This window comes from Chiloscyllium plagiosum, chromosome 12, assembly GCF_004010195.1.
Source record: "Chiloscyllium plagiosum isolate BGI_BamShark_2017 chromosome 12, ASM401019v2, whole genome shotgun sequence".
In the NCBI taxonomy this organism is placed as follows: domain Eukaryota; kingdom Metazoa; phylum Chordata; class Chondrichthyes; order Orectolobiformes; family Hemiscylliidae; genus Chiloscyllium; species Chiloscyllium plagiosum.
In genome coordinates, this window is record NC_057721.1 from 14,349,463 (window position 1) to 14,371,873 (window position 22,411).

The 22,411-nt window shown below is 39.7% G+C and overlaps 1 protein-coding gene across 1 annotated transcript in view; it reads right to left on the reverse strand.

Moving 5' to 3' along the window:
* Positions 1 to 22,411, reverse strand: part of grpr (gastrin-releasing peptide receptor) — a 60,317-nt gene that overhangs the window by 32,412 nt on the left and 5,494 nt on the right. Inside the window, exon 2 of the mRNA XM_043700508.1 lies at positions 5,785 to 6,136. Within this exon, the coding sequence (XP_043556443.1) occupies positions 5,785 to 6,136 (352 nt within the window). The remainder of the gene's footprint in view (positions 1 to 5,784; positions 6,137 to 22,411) is intronic.

Genomic DNA, 22,411 nt, shown 5'->3' on the forward strand with positions numbered 1-22,411 from the left:
CTTCATAGGAGAGAAGCATTCAGTAAAATAAGAAAATCCTGCATGTATGTAATGCCTTCCATAACTTAAGGTGGAGAAGACTTCAGTTTAGCATGTTGTGTAAAAGATGACCCCCTGCAAAAGTGCAGCACTACCTCAATACTGCAGATCTGTTCTTAACCTTCTGAAACAGAGGGAGGAGAACTACCAACTGAGTCACGGTAGCAAATAGGGAAGGATGGTGACAAAATGGATTTGTAATCCAATAGTTCCAGGCGAATGTGCTGAGTTCAAATCCTACTTGAATTTTAACATAAATTCAGCTAATAAAATCTGGAAACTAAATTTAGTCTCAGTGATGGTGACTATGGAACTATTATTAATTTCTGTTAAAACTCTGGTTCATTAATGTTCTTTAGGGAAGGAAATCTGCCATCCTTACCTGGTCTGGTATGCATGTGACTCCAGGCCCACAGCAATGCGGGTGATTCTGAACGACTCTCTAAATGGCCGAGGGAGCTACTCAGTTCAAGAGCAATTAGGATAGGGCAGCAAATATTGCTCTTTTCCATGGTATTCACATCCCATGAAATAAAAAAGCAATATATGACTCAACTGGTATATGTTTTTGATCCCAAGATCCCAACTAACTAGAAGTTTAATATTCATTTAAAACTAGATTCCTCTCATGATATTCAGTTTGGAAAATCAATCCCAGCAGGTTTTATTTTGTAAATTTGTCACTCTACCAGACTTTTAACTGACTCATAGAATCCCTACAGTGCAGAAAGAGGCCATTTGGTTCGAGTCTGCATCAGCCCTTTGTTGAACATCCCACCCAGACTCACCCCATCGTCTTACCCTGCACTTACTGTTGCTAATCTACCTCACCTGTACAGCTTTGGACTGTGGGAAGAAACCAGAGCACCTGCAGGAAACCCATGAAAATAAAGGGAGAACATCCAGATTCCACACAGAGAGTCACCTAAGGCCAGAATCTATCCAGATCCCTAATGCTGTCAGGCAGCAATGCTAACCACTGAGCCATTATGCCACCCTTAAAATGACTCGCCATGTTAAAATTGCTTTGGGGGTCCAAAGCATGTGGCATCTCAATATATTAATCAGGCAACTGCTCATTTCTGGTGGAAGTGTTGCTAGTTAATGCATTGTCTGGAATTAAAACTCCACTGAGATTTCCAGTAGGAATAGTATTGTGAGTCAATTTTCACAAATGATACCACTAAATTGCCTCATTCTCAACTAGATAGTTGGGTTAAAATCAGGGTCAGACACCAATTATTGTTTAGTTAGAGCTACCTGCTGATTGGTTTGAAGGGGGAATACATTAAATCCAGCAAGGACCATGCCATCACTATTGCATCCAATCCTACCCTGCCCTATTCATGATTTTACCACTGGTATGGGTGGGTTTTTGTGACCTGCCAGCCTCTAGGTGAACTGAAGTCCTTAAGTGAGCAATTATTGCCCAAGTGAGGGCCTTGCCCTGTTATGTTTTGGATTTTATTGGTGGCATGAGAGACCCAGGTCAGGCTCACACCTCAGCAGCTTGACCTGGATGGGCTTACAGTTATCTGGAGCCATTGAAGGGTAATCCACATCCCTCAAAAAGGATGTAATTCCCTCCCCATATTCTCCAGCTGAGATGCAGTGAGACTCCAGACTGCCAGTCAGGATTGTGCACGGCACACCTTCCTTTCAGACTTGCTGCAGTACCAGCAGCGGCCACTATCTTGGTGGAATTGCTGGCACTGGACAGCAGCCATCCTATCACTGGCTAGCAGATATCTGAGGCAGGACTTCTTGGGGCTAAGAGGCAGAAGTTCTGCCTCAACTCAATTAAAGGCCATGCAAATGTTTAATTCCAATAGGGCTGCTGATGGATTTGTGAGCAAGCTCCCCCCTGTACTTTTAACTGGGTCAGAGACTATGATACCCCATTAACTCCAACTCAGCTACATCAGATATTAGATCAGACGATCAGAAGTTTGACCAAAGAGTTAGGTTTTAAAGTATGACTTAGGAGAGGGAAAGGAGATGGTGAGAAATGTTCTGGGAAGAGTTCTAAAGTTTAAAAAATGACAGTGTCTATTGGTGGGGCTACCGAAGTTGTAGATGCGCAAGAGGCCAGAATTAATCTAAAATGTATTGTGGAGTGTAGCGCTGGAAGTGTATATAAAGATTGGAAGATAAGGAAGATTGGAAGATTGGAACTTAATTATTTAAAAATTAAGTTGAGGATATTAAAATTTAAACTTAACCAGGAGTCACTGCAGACCAATGAAATGAGGCTGATGGATGATGGGATTTGGTGCAGAGTTATAATATGATTTGAGCTTATGGAAGATAGAAGCTAGGGGTGTGTTGGAATTGAAAGAATTCAAGGAAGCAAAGGTATGGGTGAATTTCAGCAACAGGCTCAAATATGATATCAAAGTTGCAAATAGTCACGCTCAGCCTCAAACAGCTGCCAGGGAACAGGACAGAATTAGTGTCATGAGAACGGAGTTTGCAGAGTGATCAAAGGTTATACAGCACATCTTGAACATGGGGCTCACTCAGAAATTCGGCTCCGCTGACGCCTCAGCAGAATATCTGGATAGTCAATGTACAGAATGATTAATTCGTATGTACAAATCTATATGTAAAGAAATGGAATGCATACGTATGTAGGGCATCACCAATTGTATAGATATCAAAATAATTTTATGAATAAAGTATATTTTTAAAATTAAAAAAAGTCAGAGTGGCACTGACAAAAAAAATCAAGTAACTTGATCACCATCTTTTAAAAAAAGGGGAATTAAACAATAAGAGGAAAATTTAAAGTAGGTGAGATGTTAAATCTATGGCCCTGTTGATTTAAATAATTAAAGTAACCAATAGGTGCTCGATGGAACAATGATGAAGAGCAGGGAATTCTTCCAGTGAATCAGATACATTTATTCCCTAAATTAAGCCATCACTGATCTTATCTCTTTTTATGGGATCATTGTTGTAAGATTTTCTGAAATACTAGTTGTCACCATACCACTGCATTCCAGTTTCTTTACTGGGTATGACATACTTTGGAATGTATCTGACACAGGATACGTGAATACATTTTTTTTGGTTTACTCTGCACATTCTTAACAAAGGATAGCCATTGTAAAACTCACCGTATTTCAAACTATAAAGGTGATTGATTTCACACATTTATAGGTTTTTTTAAAAAAGGCTCTTCACAGTTGACGCGGAGACCTGAATAAACGTTGATTAACATACAAAACACTCAACATTTGTTCACTGAATGTCGCTGTTTTTCCAGCACCTCCCCAGCATATTTCTAAGATAGCAATCACTCCTCGCTACATCTTGAAATGCCTCTTGCAGAAAATGCCGAAATCACCAGATGCTAAATCACTGGTCTCCCATCCACTGAATACTGTATTGGGCATTACTGCAAAGCTGCTCAATAACCACGTGACCTCTCCCACAGCAAGGCTTTCTCGTACAAATATGCTCATTAAAAGTATTTTATGAGGGAACAAGCCACTTATTCCTGAAAGAATGCATTTCTCTTATACTCTGATAATCTTGGACATTTGTTATAACCATTAGAATTCACCATGGCGTGGCAAGTCAGGAATGAGGGGTATTGCTGCATTGCGTAAGCTTAGAGATCCACAGTTTCTGTCTTGTACACTGGAGGAGAATTTTTAGGGTGCGTTTTATTCCCTTTCATGTACAAGTTTCGATTTATGCCGGTGGATCAGCATCACTTGTTTCAATTACAGTTTTATTAGCCCAGATTACGTTCGTTCCTGTGTGAGCCGTGACAATTCGAGTTAACTAGTTTTGAAGACAGCACGCCAGAATGAGAATCCATTTGAAATGTATCTACAAACAATTTTGAAAATTTAAGCTTTCAGGAATGGTAGGTTTCCCCCGCCCTCTCATGGAGTGGTCTAGCTAATGGCAAGCAAGTTCGGAAAATATGGCGATCATGAAACTATCAGAACCCTGATGTCAAAAAAAAAACGTTTTTTGGATTTTTCTCCTTAAGCTTTACAGAGTGACTCCAGAGTCTCTCTATTTAGTGGTGAACATCTAATTTCCACGTATTTGCATCTCCACTGTGGCCCAATTCAGTTGATTTTCAATTGTAATTCCAATATTCTCTCCTTTCCCAGAGACCTGTAGTGGTGTAGTGATTGTGTCTGTACCTCTGAGCCTGGAGGCCTGGGTTCAAATCCTACCTGTTACAGACATTACTGAATGGGCTGATTTTGGGTCCCTCTCCTTCCTCTCCTTCCATGAGAAAACTAAATGGCTCAAATTCCTGCTATCCAAGGCTGAGTGGGTACCCGGAGCCTCACTGACTGCTTGTACCCAGCAACTAACCATGTGCTCCACAGCCACTTTTCTCCTCATCCCATTGTCTGTGCAATTCAGGATGGGCCAACCAGCAGTCTCACCACATCACTGTGCCTGGTCTTGAGCCAAATCTCACACACGCCCAGGGCCGCCCAGAACTGCATGCTTTTGCAGGTTGCAATGAAACACATCCATCTAAACAGACTCTCCTTTGGCTCTCAGCACTCACTCACTTAGCACTTACATGGAACCTGCCAGCTTCTGTGCCTTGCATTCAATTTTTCATGCAAAGCCAAAGGCAGGCAGGGAGCACTGTTCTTGAAACGGTTTGGATATGTCCTTATATGACACAATGTTGGGGCAGTGTCATACATACAGAAGGTGCCTGCAGCTTACACAGCAAATACACTGCATGGTACTTCAACGAAATGGTCAAGAAGTCAGAGGGGAGCAGTCACTTCAGGGTGAAAGGACACTACAGTCAGTCAGGGGCCTCTTCCCATTCCAGGGATTGGCCACAGTCAGTCAGGTACTTCGACCTGCCAGAAGCTGGGGATCCATGTCCTGATTGTCCGAGGGTTGGGCCATTGTCAGTCCTGCAGGTCAAGTATAATCAGTGCGGATTTACACATTCTTTAGTCCAGGGTGCTGTGGAGACATCAGTCTGAGTGGTGGGCCATCGTCGGTTGAGGATGCTCAACTGCCCAATGAGGTTATAGAAATTTGCAAATCCGTGGGATTTTAAGGGTAAGTTAATGATTCTATAAAAGGGCTTAATGCTACTCAGAAGAGAGGGGTTGAAAGGTCTTCAGGAACATAGGGACTGGGATACAAAAGGGAACATAGAGGATAGGGATCATCCTGAATGTTATCCAGAGCCTGCAAGTTAGTCGCGAGGACACAACATTGCTATCTTGGGTCCAAAGTTAACTGGCAAAACAATATAAAATGGCTGCCTGCAGAGTGGGTGGTGTAACTTACTGTTTTTGTTTTCCAGGTGGATGGAGTAAAATTGATTTAAAAGACCTTCAATCACCCATTAATTACATTAATCACCTATCCACTGTTTCAGTAATACCATCTATTTGGCATCAAATTGTGTGATTTAAGTAAGTAGCCAGCTATTTGTGCAATATTTAACTTTACCGGACTCACTGAATATGTGACAACATTGAAAACAAGGAGAATGAGATATTTAAGGTCACTTGATAAATTCTGATCTAAGATGTTAAATATAAAGCAGGATTCAAGCATTCTGTGATCATTATACTTTAAAAACCCAGAGAATGCAAATTGATTTGTCCACCTGGAATGATAGATTTCAAGTAGCTTTCCGTGCCCTCATTGTCGATTCAGAACGAGCTCCATGACATTATGATACAGTACCATCACCCCTGAGGTTCATCAATCTGAGATCTATCAGCTTACCTGTCTCAAAATGTGCTGATTGCCCTCTGCTGGAATGTTGTAAGCACTCCTGATCAAGTTTTTGGCAATATGGAAATAGTACACAGATATGATGAAGAGTGGGATGACATAAAGAATCAGAAAGGATGCTGTGGAGTGGATTTTAGGGTGCAGCTCATCACCATGTGGGTATGGGGCACACGCCTTAAACGTTTTATTGATGTGTGGGTCATAAAAGGAATGCAGATCAGAAAACACTGCATCAGGAATAGCCAGTAGCATGGAAAACACCCAGATGAGGGCTGCTTTCACACAGATTTTCATCAGGGCATTGGTGGTCTGGATGTCCATGGGTCTGACTATAGCTTTATACCTGCAAAAAATACATGGAAAGTATGTATCAATATTAAAATTAGAGGCATTTGGATACTAATGATTAAACAGAAATAATTTGCAATATTTTTTTTTCCAGTGGAGTCCAATTAAGATAATCTAAAGTGATCATTTATGCTTCACGTCAATACAATTATTCCCAGTTTGGTGCTTCCTGATATATAACATAATTGTAAACATACAGTCAATCAGTCCACTTTAAATTCTAGACATTCAAACATTAGAAACTGTCACTGAAAAGCAAGCAGCAAGTAAAATATTTTGAAGCCAACAACAGAAGTGGAATTGTCACATTGGCAGAAAACTGTATTCCCACCCTAAACACTGACCCAAACTTCATCCCTTCAATATATAAATGTTCAAAACTAATTTTGTCACCTCTAATCTATACTCTTATGCCTCAGAGACATACATGGGAGGCAAATCAAACATCTACTTTGCATAAGTCCTGAAGAAAGTGATTAGATTAGATTAGTTACAATGTGGAAATAGGCCCTTGGCCCGACAAATCCATATCAATCCTCCGAAGAGCAACCCACCCAGACCCATTCCCCTAACATTATTTAGGGGTAATTTAGCATGGCCAATTCACCTAACCTGCACATTTTTTTGGACTGTGGGAGGAAACTCACACAGACATGGGGAGAATGTGCAAACTCCACACAGACAGTTGCCTGAGGCGGGAATTGAGCCCAGGTCTCTGGTGCTGTGAGGTAGCAGTGCTAACCACTGCTAACCAGTGCTAACCAATGCCACCATGCCGCCCTTGTAAAAGGGCTTTGCAGTTCTTAGACATTGATGTGTTGCTAAAACCACTGTGATTGAAGGTCCTTTACAGAGTAAATGATGCACTAATATTACCATTGAAACATCAGTTAAATACCAATATCAAAGAAGGATGGCATCTGTATGTGGAATTTATATTAAAACAGTATGCTTTTATTGCACACTCACAGAACATAAAGGTTTGATCCCTGTATGATTAATGTTGCTCAATCACTGATTAACCTATTAAAACACTTCAGCAATAAACACAATGCCCTTTTCATAGTCCATCCATCAATTCACTTTACTTGAATTAACATGTACATTGAATAAGTATAGCTGTGGTGGAGGGAGTAATAATATGCAAAGAAACCCTTATTTTACTGAAGGGACTTGCAAATTCTTTGCTTCATCAGGCTGCAAGTCTGTACCACTGGGAGGCACAGAAAATGTTCAAAATAGCATTGTTCATTTAATGTAAGCGCCCCAAAGTTGTCTGATCCATAGAAACATGCGGAAGTATACAGTGAAGTGTATGAGATATCAGAGTGACTACAGCAACTTGGCATTATTTAGGACTCCTTCACATCAAGGAAGACATGTTTTGAAGCACTGATCAGAATTATCGGAAAGGCATATATGGACACAATAGTAGTCAGAAATGATGATTAATGGAAATACAATAAAATTAAATAAAGAACGTGCAATTCCGTTAAAAAAATTAACACTGCAACTTAACAAAGAAAATTGATAACAAAACTTTTCAAGCCAACTATTCTTAAGCAGTAAAAGCATGCATAGTATCAGAGTAGGTCATGTCTCACAAAGGTATCAGTCTTGCCTCATTGGAAGCATTTTAACCTCTGAATGCACATAGTACTCGCAAAAAGGTTAATGATTTCATGGAATTCCTACGTTGTGGAGGGACGCAATCAGCCCATCAAGTCCACACTGATCCTTTGAAGAGCATTCTACCCTGACACAACCCACTACCCTAACCCTGTGATCCTGCATTTCCCATGGCTAATCTACATAACCTGCACATCTTTGGACTGTGGGAGGAAAACGGAGCACCCAGAGGAAAACAGAGCACTCCACGCAATCACGGGGAGAATGTGCAAACTCCATGCAGGCAGACACCCGAGGCTGGAATAGATCCCAGTTCCCTAGTGCTGTGAAGCAGCAGTGCCAACCACTGAGCCACTGTGCTGTCCATTTTGATACACAAATTGATGTATAGGCAGTCCCTGGATTGTGAAAGGGTTCCATTCTTGAGTCTGTTCAGAAATAAATTTGTACTCAAGTTGGAAAATGTAAAGCAGCCATTCATAAGTGCAGGAAGTATTTATATGTCAGATCTTTAAAATTATGTCCCTGTAAATATGAGTATTTGTAAGTTGTGAATTCATAAATTGGGGACCTCCTGTAAATGGGTATTATTTAATTGCTATTACAAAGATGTGACATCAGAGTGACCATCACCAGGCATTATTCAAGTACAATTGACATTTAGGAGGAACAGGTGAATGGGAAAGGAAATAAGGTAATAAGAGATGAGATCAGTGCATTAGTAGGAGAGGATCTGAGATTGGAGGACCAAATGTAGAATCAGTTTCGCAAAGATATGAAACCAGAAGAAGAGTAAGCATTGGTGGTAATTATCTAATGGACATCAAATAGTAGGATGAGGTTGGGTCTTTGTAAATCAAACAATTAGAGATAAACATAATGTAGGTAATACAGTGATAATGGGCCTTTTGATTTTCATGCAGACTGGGTTAACCAAGTCACAAATACCTGTGAAAGAAACACAAAGAATGCTGGAGAAACTCAGCAGGCTGACAGCAATTGAAAAGAGAGAAACAGTGCTAATGTTTCAAGGCTAATATGGCCTTTCATCAGAACTGAGTATTTGTCTTTGTATCCAAAACAGCATGTTGACGAGTATAAATATCATTTCGTTTTGGAATGTGTACTAAAAATTGGGAAAAGATACTGATTTAAACCATGGAAACAGTGTATGAAAATGTTTGCAGTTTTAAATAGAAATTGTGCATTCAATGTTCTCTACAGGAGCAGTGAGAGACAGAATTCCCGATAAATTGGCACAGCTCATCAGTATTAGAAGTTATTCTGCTCAGAAACAGTGTCTTGTTTGACTTTTCAATTGGGCATCAGTTGCTGTGAGCATCGGAGGACCCAATTCAGTAATAACTTCCTGATTGGTTCTTGTGCAAGGGACTGTAGCCTAGTGTCTGAACAAAACAGCAGAAGCAATTAGCTTGCAAAAGAAAAAGCATCGATCTCCCTTTCTCTCTCTTCTGTGTGGAGACATAAAAGAAAACCGCTAATAGCTAGTTACTTTCCCTCACCTATCTGTGAGTTATTCTCTCTGCAATCCCTATTAAAAGGAATAAGGGGAAACTGCTTCCACAGACACTGAAAAGGCAAATGAAATACTGAGAACTGGCATAACCCTCAATCGCAAGTCATCTGTAAAGAATTGGAATGAATTAAAAGAAAACAACTCATTGACGTCTTTGGTTTGAGATGGTGCTGTTGAACTGTAATTCACAGTGTAATTCACTGAGAGTTTTCTTTTGTCCACCTATAACACTAGCATCTTGGTTGTCTTTGAATGTCTGTATGCATGTGTGAATGGGAATTTGCAAATGTTTTGGAGTTAAGTTATAGAGTTATAAATGATTCCTGAAGAAGGGCCTGTGCCCGAAACGTCGAATCTCCTGTTCCCTTGATGCTGCCTGACCTGCTGTGCTGTTCCAGCAATCACATTTTCAGCTCTGATCTCCAGCATCTGCAGACCTCACTTTCTCCTTTGAATGTCTGTATGCATGTGTGAATGGGAATTTGCAAATGTTTTGGAGTTAAGTTATAGAGTTATAAATGAGCAACTCATGCTTGTTTTGCCACTGGTTGAAGATAGTTTTATAAAAATAAATTGTTATCTTCTTGTTAATGAGAAAAACTAGATGTGTATGTTCTTTTCATCTGAATTAGATTGTTAGAGGGAAATAGGTAATGCTGAATCAAATTGTCACTGGTGTGATGATTCCAAGAAAAATGGAACTTTATTTCCAATGCATTAGGGCCAGTGAGTGAAGGCAGAAACCAACAAGAGATCAGGGCGTTTTGGACTTAGTGCTGTATAATGTGGAAGGGTTGCTTAGTAAAATTGTTGTAAAAAAGCCTTTGTAAATAGAAACAATAAATAAGATAAGAGGATTTTGTATTAAATATGGATATGATATAGTTCATTCTGAAACATGGCTCTTAAATGTGAAGAAAGAAAATTATGTAGATATGATAACCAAGTTTGCTGCAAAATACACAATAAAAATGTGATGGTGTACAGGCAATGATTAGTATTTGAAGAAATACTATATGATCTACAATAGATATAAATTCCTCCAAGGCACAAAGGGAAACATAAATCAGTGGGGGTTAATGAAGAAAGCTAAATATTGTAGTAAATCAAAGGAAATAGTTTATAAAGATGCCAGAAAAAAATTGGAAAACTTGAGGATTCCGAGCAAGTTAAAATCTTGTAAAAGAGGACAACAGAATTGGTTAGGAAAGGAAAAAATAAAGAATGAATGCAAACTAACAAGGACTGGAAAAATTTTTTCAGGTATGTGTAAAGTTAGCACAAATATGGGGGTCGAGAATGTAGTGCTGGAAAAGCACAGCAGATCAGGCAGCATCCAGATGAAGGGCTTATGTCCAAAACGTCAATTCTCCTGCTCCTCGGATGCTGTCTGACCACAGCAGATCAGGCAGCATCCAGATGAAGGGCTTATGCCCAAAACGTCAATTTTCCTGCTCCTCGGATGCTGTCTGACCTGCTGTGCTTTTCCAGCACCATACTCTCGACTCTGATTTCTTGCATCTGCAGTCCTCACTTTTCTCCTAGGACAAATATGGGCCTATTACAAGTGGATGTTGGACAATTTAAAATGGAGATGGAGAACAGTTCACAGAAGAAAATACAGACTACCTCCCAGAAATACGATGCAATCAAGGGACTTGTGAAACTGAGGAACTAAAAGAAATATGGTGACAAAGTAGTACTTGAAAGTTAACTGGACTGAAGGTTGTTAAATCTCCTAGACCAAATGAGCTTCATTCCACGGTGTTGAAGAAAGTAACAGGAGCAATTGTGGATGAACCGGTACAAAAACACTAAAAGACAAAATATTTTTTCAAATGGTGAGACGTGGGGAAGCTCAGGTACTCAAAGAAACCCTGGTGACCTTGTTCAATAGTCCCTAAAATGTAGTATTAAAGGTACAGAGAGCAATTAGGAAGGCAAATGGCATGTTGGTATTCATTTCAAGAGGATTTGAGTATAGGAGTAAAGATGTCTTGCCTACAATTGTAGAAAGCCGTGGTGAGACTTCACCTGGAGTACTGTGTACAGTTTGTTCCCCTGATCAAAGGAAGGAAATACTTGCCATAGAGGGAGTGCAATGGAGGTTCATCAGATTAATCCCTAGAACAGTGAGATTATTTTATGAGGAGATTTAGGAGGCTATGTCTGCATTCCTTCAAGCTTCAAAGAAAGATGGGTAACCTCATGGAAACTTACAAAATTCTCACACAGCGTTATAGGATACAGAAAGGACGTTTTGCCTGGCTGTTGACATTATTACCAGGGTGAAAAATCTCACGATAAGGGGCAGGACATTTAAGACTGAGATGAGGAGGAATTTATTTACTCAGAAGGTGGTGATTCAGGTGTCTGAAAGTTCAATCATTCAGCAAGATCAAGACAGTAATCAATGGATTTCTGGAAATAAATCAATTCAAGGGATGTGGAGGTAGCGCAGTGGGTAGATGCTCAGCCATGATCTAACTGAAGTGCAGAGCAGGGTCAATGGGCTGATTGGCCTACTCCTTTTTCAATGTTCCTCAGAGAATTAAGGGAAAATTGAACAGACTTATTTATAATTTTCAAGCATTTTGAGAGATTAAATAAATTCTTTCCATAAGCAGAAAATTCAGTAACAAAGGAGATATTTCTAAGATAATTGGCAAAAGAACCAGAGGAGTGATTGCATCTTTTTTTGCAGTGTGTAAATGATCTGGAATGAACTGTCCTGAAATATGGGAGAAGCAGATATAATACTAACTTCCAAAACGCCAACAGGAAAAATTCTTAAAACGGAAACATTGAAGGGCTATGAAGAATGAGTGAGATGAATTGGATGACACTTTCAAAGGGCTGGCCTAAGCATGACAGGACAACTTATATTATATGATGTACTATTCTATAATTCCATATATGTCAAATAATACAAGGACCTATTAGTGTTAATCCTGGGAACCCTAACCAATGGCCACATCAGCATATAGAAGACAGGAATCTTTGCAGAACTGTGGAACTGGTTAATGAAACTTTGTAAATTCCTCCACAGTAGTACATCTTGTACCTGGAATAAATTTAATGACTGGATTGATTTGTCTTCTATAATTCCTTTAAAAAATAATTAGTTGTGATAATCTTTGCTAAACTGATAATAAAGCTGCAATTAATCATCACTTTGCAAGAAAAGTGCTCACACTGGTTTGTCTTAAAATGGCAAGCTGCAATAAAAACTAATTCAGTTGATGTACATAATCTGTTCAAATGGATGTTACTGATGACAGATGATTGCATCTAAAGATTAGTGTGGGTTTTATACTTAGCCTGTTGCCCGAGATCAGTCAGCAGCACAAAGTAGCAGAGAATTGAAATGGAACATCACCTAAATCTCACATCTTAATGAATAAATGCACAGTACAGAGCAAGCTTGTCTATTTCTCTAGTGCATTTAAATTTTAAAACAAATCTTAAAATCTTGTGACATCCTCTCAATTGAATATTTATTCACATAAAATATTATGACGGTCATTAACTTGTCATTGATGGTGGGATACTCTGTGATCCAATAGATGTACAATTAATTTATCACTTCTTATCACATATTGTCAGCTGAGAAAGTGAATATGAACGCAATAAGCAATGAAGTGATACAAGTACTGTAATTAGAAATGACCTTCACAATTGTACTCTTCCTTGTCTTTAAGTATGAGCATTTTGTGAAGCTATATTGATCAGATGGGTGTACAGTGACTTGAAGTTGATTGTTTCAAGTTATGTAGAATTGCAAAAATAGTCCAACACTGAAATAGCCCATTGGGTTCAACCAGTTTATATTGATATTTATTCCCCATACGCATCCACCATGTTTCCATATCCCATTACACATCTTCCTTATCACAGCTTATTTGACTTAAAGTCATTGAATCATACAGATGCACAGCACAGAAACAAACCCTTCAGTCCAACTTGTCCATGTCGACCAGATATCCTGACCTAATCTAGTCCCATTTGCCAGCATTTGGCCAATATCCCTCTAAACTCTTTCTGTTCATATACTCATCCAGGTGCCTTTTAAAATGTTGTTATTGTACCAGCCTCCAACACTTGCTCTGGCAGCTCATTCCAAACATGCACCACCCTCTGCATGAAAAAGTTAGCCCTTAGGTCCCTTTTGAATTTTTCCCCTCTCACCCTAAACCTATGCCCTCTAGTTTTGGACTCTTCTACCCCAGGGTAAAGGTCTTGTCTATTTATCCTACCCAAGCCCTTCATGATTTTATAAACCTCTATAAGATCACCCTTCAGCCTCTGACACTCTAGGGAAAACAGCCCAGCCTATTCAGTCTCTCCCTATAGCTCAAATCCTCCAACCCTGGCAACATCCTTGTAAAATCTTTTCTGAACCCTTTCAAGTTTCACAACATCCTTTCAATAGGAAGGAGACTAGCATTGCATACAATATTCCAAAAGTGGCCTAATCAATGTCCTTATTTTTAATTTGACATAATCTTGATATCATGAGCATTTCTGAAAAAAGAATGCTTCTCTCATTCTCTGTTCTGAATCTACCTTCTTTTCAATCTTTGTCCACTTGATCTAGATCCCACAGTCACCAGAAACTGCCTGTTACCTGCTAGTCCCAACCATTCATAATTATGGACACCTCTATCAAAACACACCATGTTTTCCTCTGCTCTAGTGGAAACAATCCTAATTTTGCTTATTGTATTTCACAAAATAAATAAATAGTCAGTACAAAAGAAGATCATTTGAAGAACAATCCAACTAATCTGTTTTCAAATGCTTTATCTATAGTTCCACAATTTTCTTCATTCAAGTATTTATTCAGTTCCCTTTTGAAGACAGCCATGATTCTGTACCCACCATGTTCTCAGGATCTGCGTTCTTAAAGAACCTGTTGAGTGGAATCTTCCCAGAAATTGAATGATGGTGGCATTGGCAAGGAAGTTGGGGAAATTGTGTGACATGACCAATGAGGAGCTTCTCAATGTTGAAAGGCCTGATTATCCAATCAAGTGTTGAATGACAAGGCGAGACTCAGCAACACACCTATTTATGAGTATTAGTATGCATTAGCATATCTCCATTGTGTAATCTTGCCACAATTATATGCAGATTCCAATTCTCCCAACCACTGGATAGAAACTAGATGGCGACAATTCCTGACATGAAAATCAGAACAGGGGTACCTGATGACATTAGCTCATTGTTTGCTCCTCTGGGCCTCCACTGACATCTAAACACATACTCCATGAACAGCAATTGCTGACACCTCCAGGCATCGCCAACCTCCCTTCTCTCTTCAACCGATCTATGGACCTTGGCAGACACAGAGCCAGGAATTTGTCAATGGTTGTCAGCAGTTATTGGTCACGGGGCTGGAGATACTACAAACATTCAAACAAGATGCAAGAGTAGGCTACTTGGGCCTTCGAACCTGCTCTACCATTCAATAAGATCATGGCTGATCAGATTTTAACATCCACTCTACATTCCTGCTATCCTCAATAATCTTTCAACCCCTATTGATATACAAGAATCTATCTACTTCTGCCTTGAAGCTATTTAAAGACTCTGCATCCACTGCCTTTTGAGGAAGGGGAATTGCAAAGGCACATAATTCTCTGAGAGACAAAGGTCTCTCTGTTTAAATGGACGTCCCCTTATTTTTACACTATGACCCACATGTTGGTGTACAGCGCTGTTTTATGTGAAGCTCAAACCCAAATCAAGCAGCTTAGGTAGCAAAACATTGCATGTGCATCAACCAAATTACCACCTGCCAAGTCTAAGGGGAGTAGATCTCAGTCAGGGCAAGGAATGCATCTTCTGTCAGGGGGTTCTGGCACAGTAAATGAAAGGCAGCACCTTCTGTCCAGGGGCTTGGTCCATCAGCCACTTGGAATGGTCACACTCAGGGGATGCATATTTCTACAGTCTAGGCCACAGTCAGCCCTGTAGGTGTGTTGTAAGCATGTGGTAAGCTTAGTCAGGGAGCTGTGTCCTGAAGGCATGGCTGGCCATCCTATCGTGGTAGCTGTCAAGGTAACTGCTGTACAAAACTTTTATACAACGGGCTGCTTCCAAAAAGCCACAGGGGACCTGTGTGCGATCTCACATCCCTTGTCCCTCAAATATATCAAGGCTGTTACCAATGCAATTGGTACTAGATCACACCATCTCATCTCATCTCATCTCCCTGTGATGGGGTCAATGTTACAGCCCAGACAGCAGGCTTTTCCAAAATAGCTGACTTCCCCTGGTGCAGAGCACTAGGGACTTCACACCCATCGCATTTTGAGAGTGCCATTTTATCATGCAGTAGACATTACCAACAGAAGTGGCATCCATTTCCATCGATGTCAAATTATCTGTGACCGTCAGCATTAAATCTTAGAGATCTGTGCCATGTGACCTAGAAGGTGCCATGATGCCTATGTCCTTGAAAACTTTCACGTTCCTGCTGCATTTCAAGGGCTAGATGCCTTGCAAGGATGGGAAACAGGAACTATCACCTGTAACCACAGCTGATGAGTCCTTTACACAATCTCATTTGCATCCATTGACTCCATTTACACTTCTCGCTGCCTCGGGAAGGTAGCCAACATCGTCAAAGACCCCTCCCATCCTGATTATAATCTCATCCAACCTCTTCTGTCAGGCAGAAGATACAAAAGCTTAAATACATGGATCAATAGGTTCAAGAACACCTTTCTTCCCCGCTGGTATTAAACTGTGAACGGACCTCTCAAATTTCAAATCTAATGTTGATCTTGCTTTTTGTGCACCTTCTTTGCAGCTGTAACTGTGTATTCCTCGCTCTGTGTATTCAATCACCCTGTGACACTTGTAGAGTATGACATGCCTGTACTACGTGTAAAACAAAGCTTTTAACTGCACATAACCAGGTTACAAGTGAGAATAAAAGATCAATAATAAATCAAAACAAATCAAATAAAATGACCAAGGCAGGGAGTAGACAATGCAGCCTATTCTTTGACCAAGGCCAACCTTAAGCAAATGATGGGCCTGCTCACCATGGGCCTGCAAAAGATGAGGTTCTGATGCTTGGATCAGTCTGAAGGGGTCCTGAAGTACACTCTGGATGGAGTGTGTCGCATAATCCTTGCATGCTGTACTCTGAAAAACTGAGGCAGGCAAAGAGGGGTTGAAATGGAGAACTGCAGCACTCTTCCCAGGAGGAAGATGAAGATATTGAGCAGGAGCAACTCACCTTCTGCATGAGGAAATGCAACAAGCCAGACGGGATTTCATTGATACTCAGTTCCAATGGATGTTAACTGGTTGCAGTGATCGCTAATTACTATAAATTTGTTGGTGCTCGAAAGGCAAAGAGTCCATTTTTGTTCTGAGAAGCTAATAGAAAATTCTGTCTTTTTTTAATTTATCTTTGCTCATGCTAAATGAAAGTGAATGGTTTGAACCATTTGCAAAACTTTCCTGTATGTGATGGTTGCACATTTAACAATAAAGAGATTTTTGGGATACACTGACCATTGGGAAAATTACTACCCAAACTTTCTCATTGCTCATTGAGGAGGTGATGGCGTAGTGCCATTATCACTGGATCTGTTAATCCAGAGACCCGAGTAAGGGGCTGGGGACCTCAGCTTGAATCCTGCCACATCGTGGAATCTGAGTTCAATAAAAATCTGCAACTAAATGTCGAACAATGACTGTGAACCCATTGCAAATTGTTGGGGAAAACCCCATTTGATTCACTAATGTCATTTAGGGAAGGAAACTGTATCCTTGCCTGGTCTGGCCAACATGTGGACGGGCATATAAATATGAGTTTAGAGGGATATGGGCCAAACGCTGGCAAACATGACGAAATTAATTTAGGATAGCCAGTCAGCATAGATGAATTGGACTGAAGGATCTGCTTCCTTGCTGTACATCTCTATGAATCTATGACTCTATAACATGTGTCTCTGGACCCATAGCAATATGTGGTTGACTCTTAACTGCTGTCTGTGATGGGCAATAAGTGCTGGGCAAGCCAGCAATGCCCTCATCCCATGAATGACTAAACAAAAAGTGCAGTGAACTGAGGAAATCTGAAGGACACCACCGCTCATTTCTAAATATTTCTAAAAGCCCTGAAATTCTGTTTTGTTGTTTTCTTTTTCATTTCCAGGCAGTTTCTAATCCGATCTGCTATCCTTTTCTTCAATGTGTTGAATGTGTTACTTTGTCAAAGATTTTCTGAGATGTAGTATAATCTCCTCAATTCGCTTTGTCTGGTTTGCTAAGCATAATGTTCCAAGCTGTACGCACCTTGGAACATCAAATAACTTTGAGAGTAAACGAAAGAATTTGTATTTATGTAACACATTACATTGTCTCAGGACTTTCCAGAACTCTTTATGGCCAATAATGTACTTTTGATGTGCAGTCACTGTTATAAGGAAACACAGCAGCCAATTTAATCTCACCAAGAACGTTCTGTTTAATATAATTCATGGGAACAATATAAAATTACCATCCATTCTCCTGAAGAACAAAGGAAGATAAAAGTTTGATGTTGCCTACATTCTCTTATGGTGTATTCCTTCCCGATTATACTAATCAGAATACATGTAGGCCTTGGGAACATACCTAATAATATTAGTATACATCTGTATAAAATTGCTTTGACCATTAATTTACAATGGTCAATCTAAATATTTTCACAAACAAATCAGACAACATGAAATTCAAAAATTCTCCCACATACCATGCTTGTTTTGATATAATAGCTTTAAATTCAAATATTTAGATTTGCCTACCATAGTATGTTGTGCAATAATTTAATTGCATGAAAAAAACATTTGTATGTACTCAGCAATGAAAACAAATGGATGCTTTACATAGTACTGAAGAAATTCAGTCAGCTGAAATTGCAATCAGCTTTGTACAAACTTCAAAGTGTTACATCCTGGTTCTTTAAATTATCTATTGGCGATTCCATATGTCGCTTGAAATAATAACCACTTTGAGAGGGGCAAAGCATTAAATTTAGTCAAAGAATTCACAATTCACCAAGAAGCATGAAATTAAAGTGCAAACAATAATTATTTGAAACAAATGAATATATTACTCCCTGCAACACGTACCTCCCTTTTAGGTAATATACACAGTTTTGCTGCAATTAAATGGTAGGCAAATTGTACCAGATTATGACACTGAGGCCGTCAGATATAGACTGAATTAATTACAGCTGACTTTGAGAAAGAATTTGAAGGATTTACCTGATTTATTAGTCATTTACTCTATGATCAAAGAGTAGACAAGATAAAAGCTCTCTTTGACAGGAAATGTATTTTAACAGTTTAACAGCAAGCTGCAAATTGTCAGATAATCCCGATCTCCTTTTATTTGGAATGTGGAGATCACTGGTAAGGCCAATATTGATTGCTCATCCCCCATTAGCCTTGGCTTTTCTTAAACTGCTGCTTTCAGGGCTTTCAAAAATATTTAGTCCATTTGTTGAAGGCATACGGACAATGTCGTAAGGGAAGGAGCTGTGAGATTTTGACTAAATAATGAAGAAGAAAAATGATAAATTTCCAAATTGGGATGATGGGTTGCTTCAATAGTAACATAGAGGGGCTGTTGTTCATGCACCTGAGGCTCCTATCCTTCTAGATGTTACAGCTCTGGGAAGTGCAGCCAAGCAAGCCTTGAAGTTGGCTGCTTAAGCTGATGGATAGGATACAATCAAGAGGGATCTTTTGTTCTGGGTGATATTGAGAGTTGTTGCCCCTGCCAGTGCCATTGCAATAATTTGCCACTGCAGTGTCCCTTGCTTTACATGATGTGAAAATTTCCTGTCCTTCTTCGAAATAGTGCCAGCTGACCTTCTGCATCCATCTTGAGAGAGAGCAGATGGGGTCTAACATTTGATCCAAAAGACATTACACTGTAACTCAACATCAAGAGTAGCTACAACCAATCTCTATCCCTGCAGTCTCTGTGTTTTCCAAATTGAAACAACTAAGAACCCAGAATATCAGCTAGGGTGAGTAGTACAGCCTTATTGTAGATGAAACTCCAATGCTGCTGGAGATACTCCAGCTTTTAGACAAAAGAGAAATTCCTAAGATGTTATTTGTTTTGGAATTTAATGATATGTATATCAATGAAAGATGCTTTCATACATGGGATGCAATTTACACGTATTTCACAATTTAAGAAATGTATTTGTGATGTGCAGTAAGAGTTAACTTGATCTCGATGTATTTATGAATCCTCAATCGGAATTGATTTGCTCTGAAAATTATGCAAGAGTTACCTGTGCTGATTTTCAATGTGTAAAGCTCCCACCTACATTGAATCAACATATAATAGCAATAGATTGACAATAATGGAAGACAGCCTGAAAATAGAAATAAACTTAAATTGAGCGATGCAAGTCCACATGCACTTAAATATATTTGAAATGGGTGTTATTTAAGGAAAGGGCATATGTTTTCAAAAATGTATATCATCTGACACCCCCATTGTGCTTCCCTTCAGAAGGGCAGCACGGTGGCTCAGTGGTTAGTACTACAGCCTCAAAGCGCCAGGGACCCAGGTTCAATTCCAGCCTCAGGTGACTGTCTGTGTGGAGTTTGCACATTCTCCTCCTGTCTGTGTGGGTTTCCTCCCAGTTCTCTGGTTTCCTCCCACAGTCCAAAGATGTGCAGATCAGGTAGATTGGCCATGCTAAATTGCCCATAGTGTTGGGTGCGTTAGTCAGAGGGAAATAGGTCTGGGTGGGTTACTCTTCAGAGGGTCGGTGTGGACTTATTGGGCCAAAGGGCCTGTTTCCACACTGTAGGGAATCTATCTATCTAAGCAGGAATCAGATAAGAGAAGAAACCCAATCATCCAAACCATGAGGAATATGCTGGGCTTAACTGATACATGTGAAGTGTGATGTTCAACCAACAGACTCAGATTATGTTGATGTCAGTGCTTTGCATCAAGCTTCCTATGAAACTATATTTTAATCACAGAATCACTGAATTGTTACAATGTAGGATGAGGCCATTCCACCCATCATCACTGGACTGCTCTTTGAATGAGTGTCATTTTCCTTCCTTACCTGTGTAGTTTTGCAGATTGCTTTTTTCAGATAATAGTCTAATTAATTCCTTTTGAATGTTTTGATTGAATCTCCCTCTACCACTATCTCAGGATGTGCATTCCAAATGTTAACTGTTACATGATTTTTTTTTCAGGCAGCGAGCCTCTTATGCTTTTATTCTTTGCCCTCTTGTTGTTGATTCTTTCATGAGTGAGAACTCCTCCCACATGATTTAGAAAATTTCTATCCTGCTATAGAGGGGGTGCAGAAAAGGTTTACCAGATTGATTCCTGGGATGTAGGACTGATGCATGAGAAGGGATTGAGTCAGTTAGGATTGTATTCACTGGGGTTTACAAGGATGGTGGGGGATCTCATAGAAACCTATACAATTCTAACAACACTAGCCAGATGGGGGAGTCCAGAACAAGGAGTTTTAGTTTAGAGATAAGGGGTAAACCTTTTAGGAATGAGAAGAGGAGAATTTTTTTCCACCCAGAGAACAGTGAGCCTGTGGACTTCAGTTTCACAGAATGTGGTTGAGGATTGAACTTTATATGTTTTCAAGAAGGAGGTAATATAGCCCTTGTAGTTAAAAGGAATCAAGGAATATGGGTGTGGAATTAAGATACTGAGCTCAATGATCAGCCATAATGATACTGAATGGCTGAGCAGGCTTGAGGGGTTAAATGGCCTTCTTCTGCTCCAATCTTCTATGCTTCTATGATCAAATCTCCTCCTCACGTTTTCTCTAAGGAACATTGTTCAAAATATCTCTAAACTATCTTAATAACTGAAGCTTCTCATCCTTAGAACTGTCCTTGTGAATCCATGTGAATGCTTTCACAATTTTCCTAAAGTGTTACACCCAAAACTGGATGCACCAATGTCTTATACAAATTCAACACAACCTCCTTGTTCTTGTGCTCTGCACCACTATTAATAAAGCCTAGAATACTGCATGCACTGTTAACCAGTAGTCAACCTGTTTTAAAAATATGATGATTCATGCAAATGTACAACCAGATTCCTGTGCACCTGTAATCCCTTGAAAATTATGCTTTATGCTATCTGTCCATGTCCTCACTTTTGAAATAGATAACTTTACATTTCCCCACACTGAATGTCATTTACAACCTATCCATCCACTCAACCAACCTGTCATGTCCTTTGAGTCCTACACTAACCCCCTCACTGTTCACAATGCTTTAAAGTTTAATATAATCCATAAATTTTGAAACAGTATCCTGTACTCCAAGGTCTTGGTCATTAATATACATCAGGAAAGCAAAGGTCCCAATAGTCTGTTATACACATCCTCCAGCCCAAAAGCCATGCATTAACCATGACTCTTGGTTTCATTACTTTATCCGTGTTGCTTTTCCGTGAGCCATAACTTTACCCACAAGTCCATGCACACTATACTGTCCTCATTAATTTTCTCATCTTCAGAGAATCTCCAGCAAGTAAGTTAAATATAATTTCCTCTCAATAATGCCATGCTGGCTTCCCTCAATTAATCACATTTGTGCAAATTACTATTGATTTTGTCCCGAATTTTCATGTCCAAAGGTTTGTCCGCTAGCAAGGGTAAATGGACTAGCTCATAATCACTCTTGTCCACATATTGGGGGGCAACAGCAATATGTTTTGTGAACATAGCTATATACAGAAGATGAGAGAAGTTATCTTATCTAGAGCTTGACATTCCCAGGCTCCAGGTCCATGTGACATGGCACCACTTCAACATAGCTCCTTTCACGCATGCTTGATAGCTATTTTTGGAATAAAGGTATAAATCCCCTTACTCCACAGGACTTATAATTGCTAGGCTTTTTGACAAAGGCTGTAATGTTTGCAATTCTCCAGTCCTTTGCAGCACCCCTCAGTCTGAGGTGGGGAAAATGATGACCAGTGTCTCTGCAATGTTTACTGTCACTTTCCGCAGTATGCTTGGATGCATCTCATCTTGTGATCTGGTGCATCATCAACTTAGAGTACAGCCTATTTAAT